General features: G+C 33.0%; 2 protein-coding genes across 2 annotated transcripts; both read right to left on the reverse strand.

The window, feature by feature from the left end:
* Positions 1-263: 263 nt before the first annotated feature.
* Positions 264-869, reverse strand: LOC134254320 (uncharacterized). Its single transcript, XM_062736842.1, has one exon. It carries the CDS (start codon positions 867-869, stop codon positions 264-266), a length of 606 nt encoding a protein of 201 aa, XP_062592826.1.
* A 12,143-nt stretch (positions 870-13,012) lies between these two features.
* LOC134254319 (galactose-specific lectin nattectin-like) lies at positions 13,013-16,306 on the reverse strand. The gene is made up of 4 exons (XM_062736841.1): positions 16,246-16,306; positions 15,786-15,889; positions 14,810-14,900; positions 13,013-13,358 (listed from the first exon to the last, which is right to left on the reverse strand). The coding sequence occupies exons 1-4, from the start codon at positions 16,283-16,285 to the stop codon at positions 13,141-13,143; spliced, it is 453 nt and encodes a 150-aa protein (XP_062592825.1). The 5' UTR covers positions 16,286-16,306; the 3' UTR covers positions 13,013-13,140.
* Positions 16,307-16,629: the final 323 nt, after the last annotated feature.

Below are 16,629 nucleotides of genomic sequence, written 5' to 3' on the forward strand. Positions count from 1 at the left end.
GTATAGGTAACTAGAATCAATGTAACCAAGGAACTGTCCTGATCTAGGATGTGGATACAGTGGGTACCATTATCTGATGACCAGGATCTGACTCTGGCTGTCTGTTGTGATGGCACAGTGTATCTAAATCGTAGTTCTCCTGACATATTAACCACAACTATTGCATTTGCTTCAATGTCAGCCACACAGATATCCAGGTTCCTGTTCTCATCGATATCCGTAAGACTACCAAATGAATATAGAGGTTGACCATTGTCATCAAACTAAATGGATTGTTTCTCTTTGAAGTCAGTCTGAGAGTAACGGACAACTTTGGATTGTCTATATTGTCTATAATCATCACTGTACTTGGAGGAGGTACTACATACGTTGCAAGATCTTCGTAGTAATCTGATCACTTCCTGTATCTGTTTATTCTTCACTATGTTCACAGTTTTTGTACCTTGGTCAATACAAACTAGATCTCCGCTCTTTGTCACCGCTATGCCACGTTCTGGGTGCCAAAACTCGGTTTGGATTGATTCCTTTAGTCTGCCCTGGATATTGAAGAGTTGTATTATATTGTCAAATCCACATGTCCAAACTTTTTCATCATTGAGACGGGTAACACTGTCTAGTAGTTCAAGCCCGGTGTCTATGGTGGTGAGGAGCTTTTGTTCATCAAGCAGTGGTTTTACTGAAGGATAGGAAAGAACCTTTGTTCTGTATTTGTATGGTACAACGTTGTGCCTTTTAGAAGAATCAGAGAGGTGCTCCCCTACACAGGCCTTACACAGGTTAATCTGACAAAGTTCACAGTGACTCTGTAATGCAGCTCTTTGACATAGATCACAGAGGAGGAATACTTTAGCTCTATCCAATGGGTCCATGTCACAAGGTCTAGTGAAACTGTTGAATAACAAATCAAGAATAATATTTAAAAGAAGAAGTATAAATGACAAGTTAAATATATATTAAGCGTGAAGCGTGTGATTAATAAACAAGGTTACAAGTTTTTTGTTAAATTTGTGTGGAAATTGTTATCGATGATAATTATAAAAATTCTCCAATGATATCATCCATCGTAATAAGTTATATTGAATGCGCGAAATAATAACTAGATTGGTAAATAAATTAAATAAAATAATAGCTATATATAGGTAAATATATTTAATAAGACATTTGAAGGGCAATAGGTCAAGGTGGTGGACACAAGTTCCAATTAAAAACTTCTCCATACTTAACATTTACAAATCTTTTACAACGATGTACATGTATAGAAAAAAAACCTTTTATATTGCTAAGGAATATCAACAAATAAAACTGAAGACTAGATATACATGTATATTGACAATGATAATAAATGCTCAGTAGAAAAAAATAATATACACAAAACATGTCAAATTATCAATACACCTTGAACAGTGTTTAGAAAGATATACTGGTAGATTACGTAATTTGAATATTAAAAAAAAATAATTATATAAATTATTATAGTTACATTTAATGATAAATGTACCATTTTAATTGCTAAAATTTTAATGTTAAAATTATCATTTCAAGAAATAATAATATTGCGCTTTGAATTTTAAAAGCATTTTTACCATGACCCGTGCACCACCTTATATCTTAATGCTGAATATTGCTGAATATTATTTCAGGAGTCCATTATTAGCTAATCTCAGAATACTCAAGGGTCATCATCTACTTTTCCAGCCTTCTTCCCAAATCAAATAAAAGTCCTCTATTTTCTTTTCTTGTTGACCATGATTTGGCATGTTATAATTTTGTAATTTTCGAAAGAAACTAAAAGTCTTATCCTTTGTTTTAGCAGTATTAAACGTTTTTATCAAAGGTCCCCGTTTAGATTCACAACACTTCCCCTCTATATTCCTTATCTCATGTGCAATTAGAATCGCCAATTAAATCAATTTTTCATCTGTTCCCAGGTCAAAAAAAATTTTGCACAGTAAACTTTCTCAGTCATAATAGATTGTTTAAAAATGTATTAATTTTTTCTTTGAATTCACACAATATTAAATTAGCTAAGTCGTATTTAGGGCAAAAGGAAAGAACAAAAATTTCCTTTAAACCGTATACACCTGGTATTTTAGGTAAAAAAAATTTTGCTCTTTTGCGTGACTGGTCATGATGATGGGAAAAAAAACTTCAGTTTCATTTACTCCAGGCTCCTATTTCTTGCTACTATAATAGACAATATACAGCTCAACACACTTTTTAATCTCACACGGTTTTTCGCACAAATTAAGATCAAATTTTTCATGCAATTAAACTTACACAATATATATTATCGAGTTTCATTACGAGACATAACCCTTATTTCATCAAACATTTCATGTTAAAGGTGCATATTCTCTAAAATAACTCTTTATCTTAAGTTTAAAAGTCAATGTTCTAAAAGGGAATTTGTTTGTAAATTGTATATGTATGATGTTAAATGTGCATGATTCCATTATAGGTATTTACAAATTAATTGATCGAAATTTCTCTATAGCTATATGGTTGAAATGTTGAAATGCTCAAATTAACTTTTTACAGATATCAGTATTTTTCTAAATTGTTTGTACATTTACCATACTTGCTTTGGTTTTCTCGAAATGCAGCGCTGAAAAATTCTTAAAACTGTATAAAGAAATCATGTGAAAGGATCGGAAAATAATGTATTGTTTATCTTTCAGCATAGTTAATTGTAACCATTGAAAAGAAAATTCTTTTACATTTATTGTCTGAATCTATAAAGTTTTGCTTTGAAATGTATTTTTCATGATACTATCTAGATTTCAGGAAGTTAACCTGAAAAAAATATCTATTTAACATGGAATGCAGTCGGAGAGATGAGAAATAATTCTATCATCTTGTGCTTTAGTGTCATATTTATGTACAGAAAATAAATAAGTTACTTGAACTGCATTGTTTCTGTATTAAGGCAAAAGTATGCTTTAAAATGTACTGATACAAAGACGGTTGCTTTTGACGAGAAACCATGAAAAAAAAAAACCATTTGAAAACTCTCATAATAAATCATTCAAGAGCATATTAAAATCCTACAAAATATTATGTGTGAATTATGTTTAAAGTAATGGATTATGATAAAAAAAAAGTAATAAATCATTTTTTTAAATATGTTTTTTGTCACTTTACACAATTTTACATTGCCTGAAAATTAGCGACATCAATCAACCAAACTTGTAAGAGATTTATTAGGACCCGACACTCCAAACCACACTTTAAGTAGATATGTTTTTTGCATAGAGCAGATTAATATCTGATTTGAATTATGCAAGTAGTTGTAGAGTGTTTCGGCTATTAAGAAGCCTCGTCAGGGGTCACGGACATAAATCATGGTGTTTGTTTTAGGTGAGACCGGATTATCTCGTCACCTATATTCTTGTGTTTGCTGTAAGCAATGATTGGTTGAGAATGAAATAAGGTTTTGCATTCTGTGAAAATTAGCGACATCAATCAACCAAACTTGTAAGAGATTTATTAGGACCCGACACTCCAAACCACACTTTAAGTAGATATGTTTTTTGCATAGAGCAGATTAATATCTGATTTGAATTATGCAAGTAGTTGTAGAGTGTTTCGGCTATTAAGAAGCCTCATCAGGGGTCACGGACATGAATCATGGTGTTTGTTTTAGGTGAGACCGGATTATCTCGTCACCTATATTCTTGTGTTTGCTGTAAGCAATGATTGGTTGAGAATGAAATAAGGTTTTGCATTCTGGATTTCTAAGAATGGTGTTCCAATATTTTAGAATTCGTTTTTTCAGTCCTTTAACGCAAGGGTTAAATTTAGTAACCAGTACTGTAGGGTTACGTTATGACTGTTCTTTAGTCTTTTTGATGATGAGTTTTGATCGGTTTGTGTTGACCGTTTCCTTGATCATAGGATCAATTTCCGAGATAGAGTAACCTCGCTTTGATAAGTGCGTCTTGAAGTCATTAAGTGTTGCATGTAATATTTCAGGGTCAGTAGTGTTTCTTGCATGTCTAATGCATTCTCCTTTAATGAATCCTTTAAACACAGCCGGGCTATGAGCGCTCTGTCTGTGTAGATACTGAAAGTTATTTGTTGGTTTGATAAAGGACTTGATATCAAGTTTGTTAAAATTTTGAAATTTCTGTCCTTTATAAACTGTAGTATCAAGGAAGTTGACAGCAGATGGAGAAATTTCAAATGTAAATCTGAGATGCTTGTGACAGTGATTGCCGATATTAAAGAATTCTTCTATCTCTGGTTGCGTTCCATTGAATATTATGAAACCGTCATCACGGTATCTGCCGTGGAAGACAATTTTGCTGGCATGACGAAATTGTGCCATCATATGCTTTGTGATTTGATACATTCTGATGTCACAGATCTCTGGACTGGGGACTGCCCCCATACTTGCTCCTATTATTTGTTTGTAATATTTTCCATCGAATTCAAAGTAATTGTTTTCCAAGACGCATTTCAGTAAGAAGTTTAGATCCTCAGGGTCCGGATATGGAATGTCTATTTGCGTTTTATTGGCCTGTGTGTAAGCCTCATTTACTGATGAGAGAAGTTCGTTGAATTCCACGTTTGTGTACATGCTCGTCACATCATAAGTAATGAATAATGCGTTGGTTGGCAGTGTAAGGCTTTCGATTTTGGTGATAAAGTCCGTAGTGTCCTTAATATAAGTTGATTGTTTTTGTACATTAGGTACCAGAAAGTAATCGCAATATTGTCCTATTTTCCTCGTTGGTGTATCGCACTGCGAGATAATTGGTCTACCAGGTGGTAATTTCCTAATGCTGCACTGACCGTTTATTAGAGCATTGTAAATGTTAGTAAAATCTTAATAGCCGAAACACTCTACAACTACTTGCATAATTCAAATCAGATATTAATCTGCTCTATGCAAAAAACATATCTACTTAAAGTGTGGTTTGGAGTGTCGGGTCCTAATAAATCTCTTACAAGTTTGGTTGATTGATGTCGCTAATTTTCACACTTTGACTAGGGACAATGTCCCACCGGTGTAACGTTGAATTTTGACCCGGGTTGAAAATTGACCCGGGGGTCATTTTTCAACGTTGAATACTGAGACCAAAGGTGTTGAATTTAGACCCTAATCCGTTGAAAACTGAGCCGGGTCGTTGAATTTTGATCATGAAACCGGTTCAAAATTCAACAGCATAAAAACACATATTTATGATTGGGATTTCACTACTGTGACTTAATTCATAGGTATGAGGCCTCGTTTTGGTATTTACTGCAAAAAGTAATATCCCCTATGATATCACCTGTTCCAATAGATTTGAATTTGTGGTATCACCAATTCGAAAAGGTGATATCGCCTATTCGATTGGGTGATATCACCTTTTTCCTGTCGAACAGCTTTAGTTTTTTTTTTGCTTACAAATTAATTTATTTCACTTATATATAATGTAAACAACAAGAAAACCGTAGAAAACGCATGAAAACTGGGTAGTCCGAATTTTCTTGGTTCTAGTGGTAATCCATATATTATAGGGAACATTCATTAATGACTGTTGTAAGAAACTCAAATAGGTAATATCACCTTTTCGAATAGCTGATACCACTTATTCAAATCGGTGATAGCACCTATTTAGCACAAAAAGGTGATATCACCTTTTATTCTAAGCTCTCTGACTTGATCACATGATTAAGTATATAACAGCATAAAGACTTGAGTTACTATTCATAGAATCTGAAATGCATATTGACTTCATGTTTTTTTTTCTTGTGATCATATGCTATATTGCAGGAGTCCTTTCAGAAAATTTCATTAAAGTGAGTGACACCCCCCCCCCCCCTCTGCCTGGTTTTCTCATAGAACAAGTGTTAAAATGGAGATAATTTTATTATTAAAAACAGAAATAGTATTGATTTCTTAATTAAAGATAATACAGAGTATGACTTGATGTTTCTGAAAAAAAAAATTTACAACTTGTATTAAGATTTTTTAATGTTCCGTAATTGATGAGACATAACAATGCCTTGAATTCTTGAATTAGGTTCTACATGTACTTTATATTAAAACATATTGGATATCTTTGTCAAAAATTGATACGAGACATAATCAAGTGATTAAATTAGCATTCTGAATAACAAAATCCTCTATAATTACTCCATCAACGTATAAAACGAAACACATTTATTTAATATTAAACAGCAAAAGCTTGATTTATGCTGATCCCTAGTCTCTAAGTCTTGAAGAGAGAAAACTTGTGCCTTATTCCCAAAATTTTCAAATTTTGTTTTGTCAATCTATGTGATAAAATGATTTATATTCGATAATAATGTGAATCTTTACATTCCTTTTTAATTGAGTTTACAACCAATTCTATTTTAATTTGTCATATTTCCCAGAATGCAATCATGGCAATTATTGAAAAAGAATATAAAAAAAAAAACATCACAAAGGAGATCATAGAGATAAAATTATGTAATAAGATGAGAAGTTTATGGAATAAGAATCATATTTTTTGGAATAGAAATGGATGCTAGAATGTTTTCGAACAACAACTTTATTGCATATAAACCAAATACATAGGCGTCGTAACCAAATATATACTTAGTATAGACCTTGAACATATCTTCGTAGGTTTAGCCCCCTCACTTTCCACAGATACGTCTTAGTATAGGTTAAAAATGGGGAAAGAGGTGATGTTTGGAAGAAAATTTTTGGTACTGGAGTTCGAAGCCCCCCCCCCCCCGAAATAGGATTCTCGTGCTTGGGAAATAGACATTTCCTTTTTTTTGCTTGTCAGGTTTATATGGATGTACAAATTTTTTTTTTTACACTTAGCCCCCCCCCCCTCCACTTTCAATTTGCTTCCGACGCCAATGAAATAATTATCGAATAAAAAAAATAAAATTATTGAATAGGAATGACAAAATTAGCGACTGGCAACCGATTGTTTTAAATATTAATGACATCGAATAGGAAACGCGTGTTTTCGACAGAAAAAATATGTAAATTTTATGATATATGAATCATATTGTCACATGTAATCATTTTGGTCGATGTGTTTCATTCTAATTTTTAGGCTATAAATTTTGTTATTTTTATATTGAATTTGACTAGATGGGATGTTCCACCCACCTGATCAATATATATAGGGCTACATTCTAGATTGCAGATTTTTAAAATTTTTGTTTTATGCCCTATTCGTTGTTTTGTAGTTATTTATGGATGCCATGGATTTTTGAAAGTATTGTCAAGATTAAAGTTGTCTTGCTCAGGCGCGGATCCAGAAATTTTTTCCAGGGGGGGGGGGGTCCACCTCAGTCAAAAAAAAATTCCAATCCCAGAAATTTCTTAACAAGCAAAAAAAAAAGAAAAAAAAAACGTAAAATCGCCCAAACGTCAAAAACCTATTTCGTGGTGGGGGGGGGGGGGGGGGAGTGGTGACTTCTATTGCTTCAAATCTTTCACTTATCATACCCACTTCACACTTCACAGGGGAGGTCTGAGTTTTCCAGGGGGGGGGGGTCCATGGTAGCTATTTTCTTGTTTTAGTATATACATTTTTTTACCTGTTAAATTCCAGGGGGGGGGTCCTGACCCCCCCGACCCCCCCTCTAGATCCGCGCATGTTGCTTGAAGATAATTGCAATCGTGCACTGTTCAAAATGTACATGTATACACGGGGTGATACTGTATATGTTTATTTCTATTATTCTTGAAAAGGGAAAAAAATTGAAACCGAAATATAAATAAAGTGATACTGATAAATCCCGTAAAACAACTTCCCAGCTAAAAAAAAGTTCAAACTTTGAGGTGGGGTCAATATTCAACAGGGTCAATTTTCAACTTGTTGACGTCATCAGGTGTAAGAAAAAAAAAGCTGTTGAAAAATGACCCCGGGTATAAATTCAACGACTTTTGGTCTCAATATTCAACGTTTAAAAATGACCCCGGTTCAATATTCAACGTTGAAAAATGACCCCCGGGTCACTTTTCAACTCGGGTCAATATTCAACGTTACACCGGCATCATCCCGTGCATCGCCCTCCCTTGGACAGCGATCGACTTGTGTGGTTTATTTAGTCATCCAACAATCCGGCCACACTCTTTGCTTCTATTGTCTTCTAAGACATTTTATTACCAGCACTTCCTTTACCAAATCAGCACATGTTTGTAAAGGATTGAACTGCTACTTCAAAGATTGTCTTTTACGCTTCTCTTATAATCAAATACTTCGGCTTGCTCAAGTATACACATACAATAGTGCCCTTCATTCAATTACTTTGTACCGATGCAAGAAAACCATGAGAATATCAGATTGTGAATACTAGGATATATTGAAGGACCAGATCAGCTTAAACCAAGAAGATTTCATTCAGGATTTGGACAGTTATGTGAAATATTAATCCTCTTATTATCATCATATGATACTAAGACGGATCTTTACTTTAGCCTCTTTTTATGACACTATGTATATCAGACGGCTTAAGATCCACAGGATTTAATTACTATAAAATTGGTGTGCATTAGCCACCCATTGGACCAGCTCCTAAACAAACACCGCCCCCTCGCACGTGACCATAACGGAATCTGGCTATCGGTTTCTTATAGCCACATACTCTTCTTATCCTCTAATCTATCAACACTTATTGATAATTAGACGGATTCGTTACCTCATCGAAATACTCATTGTTGATCTATAGCGCCTCGCTATATACAATATATTTACCATCTACTGCTCCTCTATTTGAATGGCTCGACGAATAAATAGACGGAGTAAACAATGCAAAAATGCTAAACGCACTCGTAATTATTTACGGGGAGTTAAAGCTCACTGCAAGGAAACTACGGCCACAGGGGGAAAGTTTGTTTTAAATTTATCAAGATACAACTTATCACAACATGAACTCTCAGTTCTAAGCAAAGGCTTAAAATTTATTCCAACGCCTAAAAGCGACAATGCTAAAAGCCTGCTGCTCAAAGATTTTGAAGAATTTGCCAGGAAACTCAGATGCAAATTCCACTTTGATACCGGAGACGACAATGCCATTCACCCCTTACCACAAAATCTGGCTACAAACCGCCATTTACATGCAGCGAACTCGAGGAATATATAGATAAAACAAAATTGGAACTTTCCTCTTTGGAAATTGTAAAAAAAGAGATCAAACATCTCAAATGCTGAAAGAGAAGCTATTTTATCTCTTAAAAATAACAACGACATTGTTATTAAAAAAGCAGATAAAAGCAACACAATTGTCATCATGAACAAAGACCAATATGTCTTAGAAGCACAAAGCCAATTGCAATCTAAACACTATATGCAAGTATCTGAACCCAACATGCTCAAACTGCATGAAAACATTCAAAATAAACTTGCCGAAATGCATTCAAATGGGTCATTGGACAAAGAAACTTACAAATTTCTTAATGACAAAAAACCTTCACTTAAATGTGGGCATTTATACCTTTTACCGAAAACCCACAAATACCAGCAAACATTTACAATGCTCTAATAAACGGTCGGTGCAGCATTAGGAAATTACCACCTGGTAGACCAATTATCTCGCAGTGCGATACACCAACGAGGAAAATAGGACAATATTGCGATTACTTTCTGGTACCTATTGTACAAAAACAATCAACTTATATTAAGGACACTACGGACTTTATCACCAAAATCGAAAGCCTTACACTGCCAACCAACGCATTATTCATTACTTATGATGTGACGAGCATGTACACAAACGTGGAATTCAACGAACTTCTCTCATCAGTAAATGAGGCTTACACACAGGCCAATAAAACGCAAATAGACATTCCATATCCGGACCCTGAGGATCTAAACTTCTTACTGAAATGCGTCTTGGAAAACAATTACTTTGAATTCGATGGAAAATATTACAAACAAATAATAGGAGCAAGTATGGGGGCAGTCCCCAGTCCAGAGATCTGTGACATTAGAATGTATCAAATCACAAAGCATATGATGGCACAATTTCGTCATGCCAGCAAAATTGTCTTCCACGGCAGATACTGTGATGACGGTTTCATAATATTCAATGGAACGCAACCAGAGATAGAAGAATTCTTTAATATCGGCAATCACTGTCACAAGCATCTCAGATTTACATTTGAAATTTCTCCATCTGCTGTCAACTTCCTTGATACTACAGTTTATAAAGGACAGAAATTTCAAAATTTTAACAAACTTGATATCAAGTCCTATATCAAACCAACAAATAACTTTCAGTATCTACACAGACAGAGCGCTCATAGCCCGGCTGTGTTTAAAGGATTCATTAAAGGAGAATGCATTAGACATGCAAGAAACACTACTGACCCTGAAATATTACATGCAACACTTAATGACTTCAAGACGCACTTATCAAAGCGAGGTTACTCTATCTCGGAAATTGATCCTATGATCAAGGAAACGGTCAACACAAACCGATCAAAACTCATCATCAAAAAGACTAAAGAACAGTCATTACGTAACCCTACAGTACTGGTTACTAAATTTAACCCTTGCGTTAAAGGACTGAAAAAACGAATTCTAAAATATTGGAACACCATTCTTAGAAATCCAGAATGCAAAACCTTATTTCATTCTCAACCAATCATTGCTTACAGCAAACACAAGAATATAGGTGACGAGATAATCCGGTCTCACCTAAAACAAACACCATGATTCATGTCCGTGACCCCTGATGAGGCTTCTTTATAGCCGAAACACTCTACAACTACTTGCATAATTCAAATCAGATATTAATCTGCTCTATGCAAAAAACATATCTACTTAAAGTGTGGTTTGGAGTGTCGGGTCCTAATAAATCTCTTACAAGTTTGGTTGATTGATGTCGCTAATTTTCATACAATAGTTATTCAGTATAACATACAGTACATATAGTTATACAAAAATAACTAATCCAGGGAAAGAGTCGGTTCTCGGTCAGGCTGTTGTATTGTGTCAGGATGATAGATAAATTGGCTTGATCAATACAATACAGAAAAATAAAACAAAATAAATGAATTGCTCTCTGGGGTCCAACGTGTTTGTTTAAAAGAGCATAGAGAATATGTTCTCTTACTTATTTAACATTATCTAGTTATTTATCTTTTTGAATAAGTTGTTTTTTCCTACCTTTTTGGAAACTTGCAAATGCCTTTGTAATTTTATGACAAATTGATATCAATAAAAAAAAATTACATGTAAATCCAATATGGCTCCCTGTTAACCGTTTGTAAACTGACAATCTACTTCCTGGTCTTGGTTCTAGACCTTGATCCACTGCTAAGTCATGTGATTTAAATCAGTTACGGTAGAAATAAGGTCTCTGGAACAGATTGGCATTGGAATATTTAAAAGCTAACAGAATGCATTCTAAAGATTCACGCAAATGAAATGATTTTATAAAAGTTGGCATTTCCATATATTTGAATAATCATATTAGCAGGAAATCCCCCCATGTGCAATGCAGGATGTTTTATTGGCATGTTTTTTGGACCACAATATTCCAACTCAGGTGATATAAACATGATATATGACAATGTTCAGTAAAACATAACGTGGATGAAAAGAATTAAAGTATATTCACATGCTTCATCAAAAAGAGACGTTATATGAAATGTAGTGAATAACGAGGGTTGTCCAAGAAAAACGCAGTTTTTTCAATACCTCTTTTTCATGAAGACCATAAAATCAAAAGTTGGCATACATTTTGATCAAATCTTATTTAAATAAAGCCTACAAATTTTAATGAAATGTCTCAATAAAAAAAAATTTACCCGAAGGTACACAAAAACAAAAACAAATCAAATGTCGGCGCAACAATGCCGACGTCAAAATTTAGTTCATATTATTTTTTTGAATTTGTTCTGGAAACAAAACCTCAAATAAAGTCCATTTAAACATAAATTAGGCTTTGTATTTAATTTAGGTAAGCGAACCGATAAAACGGATGTTTGCGACCGTTAAATCAGCATTAACGGTCCAAATAACAAATTAGAAATTTATTAATTCCCATTCTAATGCAATCCATGCATTTCTTTGTTGTTTACGTCTTATTTTGTTGAGTTTCATTTTATAAAATACGTCACGGAGCATTGTGTTTTTGCGTCACAATGAAAAGCTTTCATTTGTCATATAATTTTCATTTATGATATAGTCTTTGAGTCCCTCCTGAATTCTTTGAAATTATATTGGAGCGGGTCACTTTAAATTTGCTACATTGCAAGTATATGGGATGTATTCTAACGGTGGTGTGGGCTTCTTCCAAAGACAGATTATTTTAACTAGAACTTAATTAAGTTTTCTTACAAGAAAATTGTGACCATAATTTGTGTAAAGAACCATGCGAGCTTAAAAAGTGCGAGGAGCTGTTTTTTATCACGATATTCTGACTTAAAAATATGTCTTAATTACGCCTTAAAATATTAATTTAATAGGTATGGCATTATAAATAATTTTAATATACACTCATTTTTAAGACTTGTGATTATAAATATTATTACTCGTCCTCTTATTCTGGTAAAATTTCTTCAAAATTATGAGCTGATACTAAAATCATTCCTGAAAAAATAAGCAGCGCTTCATTCATCATGATACTTTTTTTCATTAGAATTTGATGCTAGAGCTCTAGACGAAAATCGATGTAACATTTTGTGAAATGATGTAGATCAAAGGGTCTTTAACCATAACTTTAGACTCAATTCTCCCATTTAGCTAATTATGTTAACATTAAATATCCAAATATTGATTTTTTTTTGGCGTTTATCTGTAAAATAGTGTAAATGAACACAATTTTAATTTTTCATTTTGGTATACATTACAATAACAAACATACAATATCTACATTGTTACTGATTTGGTAACAGATGTCCATAAACGACAATTATGCAGATCAATCTTGGTAAAAATATTTACGTTGAAAAGAATGAGAATTTAATTCCAGAACTAAAGACAGTTGAAATGTCTTTAAATGAAAAAAAATGTCACAACAAAATTCTTTAACACGATCCGTTAGGATAACATGGAATATCAATTAAAACTGGCAGCAAAAAATACGAGACATTAGACACTTTTATTGAAAATGTAAATATTTGCATATTTTTGGAATGATTGTCCAAATGTTTTTCATCCATGTCAGCGCAACTTTTGCTAGCATTGAAATTTATGCAGATTTTTCACAGATGAAATTAAATTTTTTGTCGCATGCTACATCATTCCATTTACTCTGATAAGTGTTGAGCAGATGCAGACAATGTTCTTTACTTTCGTGGTTATCAGGCTGTTTGGGTAACCAGGCGGAATAAGATAAAATTGTGTCCGTGCTTATCCACCTCCATGTCCCTTCCATTATGACGTCAGTCGCCCCTAACCAGAAACTTCCTAGAAAATCAAGACCCCTTTAAGTTTCTAAAAAAAGATTAGTTACACCGACACAAATATAGAACAGATACAAATGCAATGAAAAAATCAGTAACAATATAACACAAGACGAAAACAAAAATTCAAGGAACATGAAAGAGAACAATAAAGCAGAAAAAGCGAGAAAATCTTACACCTAAACTCCAAAATGTCATTTATCATTACAAGCATTTTTAGTGAGAAAAACTTGCTTATACATGTATATAAACTAACCTTCAAACTTGACCGCGAAAATAATATTGTATAAATTCTAAATATTGTTTTTTTTTAATTTAATTACAATTAAATACATTAATCAATTTATAACGTTTCACTATAAATCCATGTAACCAAGGAATTCCTTGGATTAGACTTAAGTATATTATTTTCATTGTGATCAGTCTTGGGGCTATTTATCATTTATCAGTTATTGATAATGAAGGGGTAAATATATATCTACTTCTACACATTAAAAAAAATGATTAACTTCCCTACGCTCCTTATATACCTCGAACTCTTACATCTAAAGGCCATTTTATAATAAGCTCGTTCCGCCTGAGATTTTGGCTGAAGATATGTGTAACTGTAAACAAGTTTTGCGTCATGAAATCTACTTCATTCAGCATGGATCATTGTTTATTAATCAAAATCGTATTATATTTCAAATTGTCAGCAGAAATACTTTCGATTTGACTTCACATTAATTTGAAAAGTGTTAGTAAGGAAAAGAATTCCTATTATCTGAAAACGGAAAATTCGTTTGTTTTCGTAAGATTTTATTTAACATTCCATTATGGAATGCTAAAAAGAGGACTTTTTTTCCTTCTTCGAGTTAAATGATTTTAAATTAATCGTTCTGAAGGAATTTAATATTGTTTTATTTAATGAGTAAGTTTTCGTCGCAAATAATAAATATTTTATTGGTTTGTGTCATTCTTTAATGATCAAAGTCTGGATTTTTAGTTTAAAAGCAATATATTTTCGCTTGGGATTTAAGCGACAAGAATTTACAGTAAATGCTAGACATATGCTAGACATTACATACACACAGAGCCAAGTCGAAAGTATCTAACATGCTGGAAGGATATGAAGATAACGAACATTATTCAATATGAAAGTCCATGAAAAAATACAAAATAGGAGCAGATCAAACACGGACCTTCGAAACATCAGAGGCGGGATCAGGTGCCATGGAGGAGTAAGCATCCCCTGCTGACCAGTCACACTTGCCGTGTGCTCCTTGTCATGATCGGGAAAAACGGAAAAAAACCGTCGTCAATTCAATGTATAAATTAGGACTAACAATTCGTATGAAAAACATCAGTCAGCATTTGACTCAATGATAGAAGTAATATATGGTCAGATTTAAAACTTGATCAAATACTAGCCTGCAAAATTTAAAATCAAATGAATTTAAATTTATTTGAACAGACCTTTAAGTCGTCTGGCTTCATGTTGAAGAAAGTTGTTCTCTGATGCTGATTTTACCTCCGCTAACTTTGCTCTGTACGCCTTACAGAAGGTCTGAAGTAGATGCAGCACGTGTACTAAATTTTTTTTTAACTTACATAATAATGGATTATGAAATGAAATGGGCCACAGAGAATAATCTTTAACATCTTACAACGTACATTTATTTAGAGAATTTGGACACAGTTTTACAACTTATATAATTTTTTTAAAACATAAATTTATATGTGTTGCTTTTCTTATGTGTTGCTACAGCATTTCACACCCAATTATAAAATGCACATAGAAACCTTTATAATATGGAAAATTTTCAAATCTGCGAAATTTTGGACGTGTTTGATTGACACCTTTCCATGCACTTTAACCAAGTAACCTGTATCCATAATTTTGTATTTTTGTTTTAATTTAATGAAAGATAAAATAGTTATACCCAAGAAAATCATTTAATGCAGGAGGTCGAGAAAATACGTCCGACTCCCTAGTTTTGCCATTCCACGCTCAGTTATTTTGTATGGACTAAGCAAAATGAACACACTCTGTGTATAACTTATGACAAGATCTTTCTACATGTAAATCCTCTATAATTTTTTACCCTGTTACCTTCATCATTAAGTTTGACCTTCCTTTAAAGTTTTTTTTCAGCAAACTTTAAAAAATCCATAATTATTAAAAGGAAAAAGGTAGAGCTTTAATATTACAGTATGATTTTTAACCCAGTGAATTTGACCTTTGACCTACTTTTCAAAACTGTTATCTTTTCCAATAACTTTTGATAATGAAAAGACTAAGCAAAATTCTTAGAATTTACGTTTTTTAAGCTTCCACCTGTTCAAACTCTTTCCATCCTAGAAAAGGGCTATTTCGTATTAATTAATGTGATTAGTGCAAATATGCTCTACAACAGCTATTAAATATCCTGTACTATATAGATATTATTACCATTGCATTAATCCAGTCCAAAGGATAACGTATGACAAACAGATAACAATTGTTTGCAAATCGCATCCAATGACTGGGGCATGCTGCAGAGGTGAAGCAAAACTCTACAAAACAAACAGCAGAATAATTAGAACTCAGCGGTTATAATTGGTTCAAACAAGATTACAATCCAAAATAAAACTAAAACATTATATCAAAAATTTATAATTTCGTACAAAAATATTTTTACCAATCCTTCAATCGTCGCCCAGATTTAACACTGCTCATGGTCATAAATGCCGAGTATAAGTCTAATATTGTAGCTCGCCATCGGTAAATTGTGCTGTGGTTTAATGATTTAGTATCAAAAGCACACCATTTTAAATTTTAAAAAATAAGGCTGTTTATAGAATGTTTAAATAAAACAAATTATGTTTAAATGAATAAATCTCAGTGAAAACTTTGTTGCAAAAGAACTTACGATTGACTGCAAAAAGTAAAAATAGTTGATATTTTATCATAATGACAGCTCTGGGCAGTAACGCTGACTTCTGTAAACTGATGATAAGAGATGTGTTGCAAATGAAACTCATTATGAAAATTATCCCTTTGCACATGCGCATCAATTAAAAATTAAATAAATAATCAGAAGCATTTACTGTGTATCAAAGTATATTAATGTTTTAGCATAAAATAAATCTTAAAAATAAAAAAAAAGTCAGAAAGGCAGAAATGTCATTTTTTAATTAATTTGGCTGTTTGATTTAATTTTTCTTCTTTATCATTTAAGAAATATTTAAAACTTTTGATGAGAGATATTTTTATTTGCCCCTTAGTAAACTTTTCTCTCATGCTCCATTTTTTT

The sequence above is a fragment of the Saccostrea cucullata genome, unplaced genomic scaffold (assembly GCF_032062105.1).
Source record: "Saccostrea cucullata isolate Sc308-1 unplaced genomic scaffold, CSIRO_AGI_Scuc_v1 ctg4424, whole genome shotgun sequence".
Classification (NCBI taxonomy): domain Eukaryota; kingdom Metazoa; phylum Mollusca; class Bivalvia; order Ostreida; family Ostreidae; genus Saccostrea; species Saccostrea cuccullata.

What these genes read in the sequence shown, in the direction of transcription:
- LOC134254320 (XM_062736842.1), bottom strand. Translation starts at nt 869, where the DNA reads ATGGACCCATTGGATAGAGCTAAAGTATTCCTCCTCTGTGATCTATGT.
- LOC134254319 (XM_062736841.1), bottom strand. Translation starts at nt 16,285, where the DNA reads ATGATAAAATATCAACTATTTTTACTTTTTGCAGTCAATC. An exon ending in TTTACTTTTTGCAGTCAATC is followed by an intron (nt 15,890 to 16,245) that starts GTAAGTTCTTTT and finishes TTTGTTTTGTAG; the next exon opens with AGTTTTGCTTCACCTCTGCA. An exon ending in TGGACTGGATTAATGCAATG is followed by an intron (nt 14,901 to 15,785) that starts GTAATAATATCT and finishes CATCTACTTCAG; the next exon opens with ACCTTCTGTAAGGCGTACAG.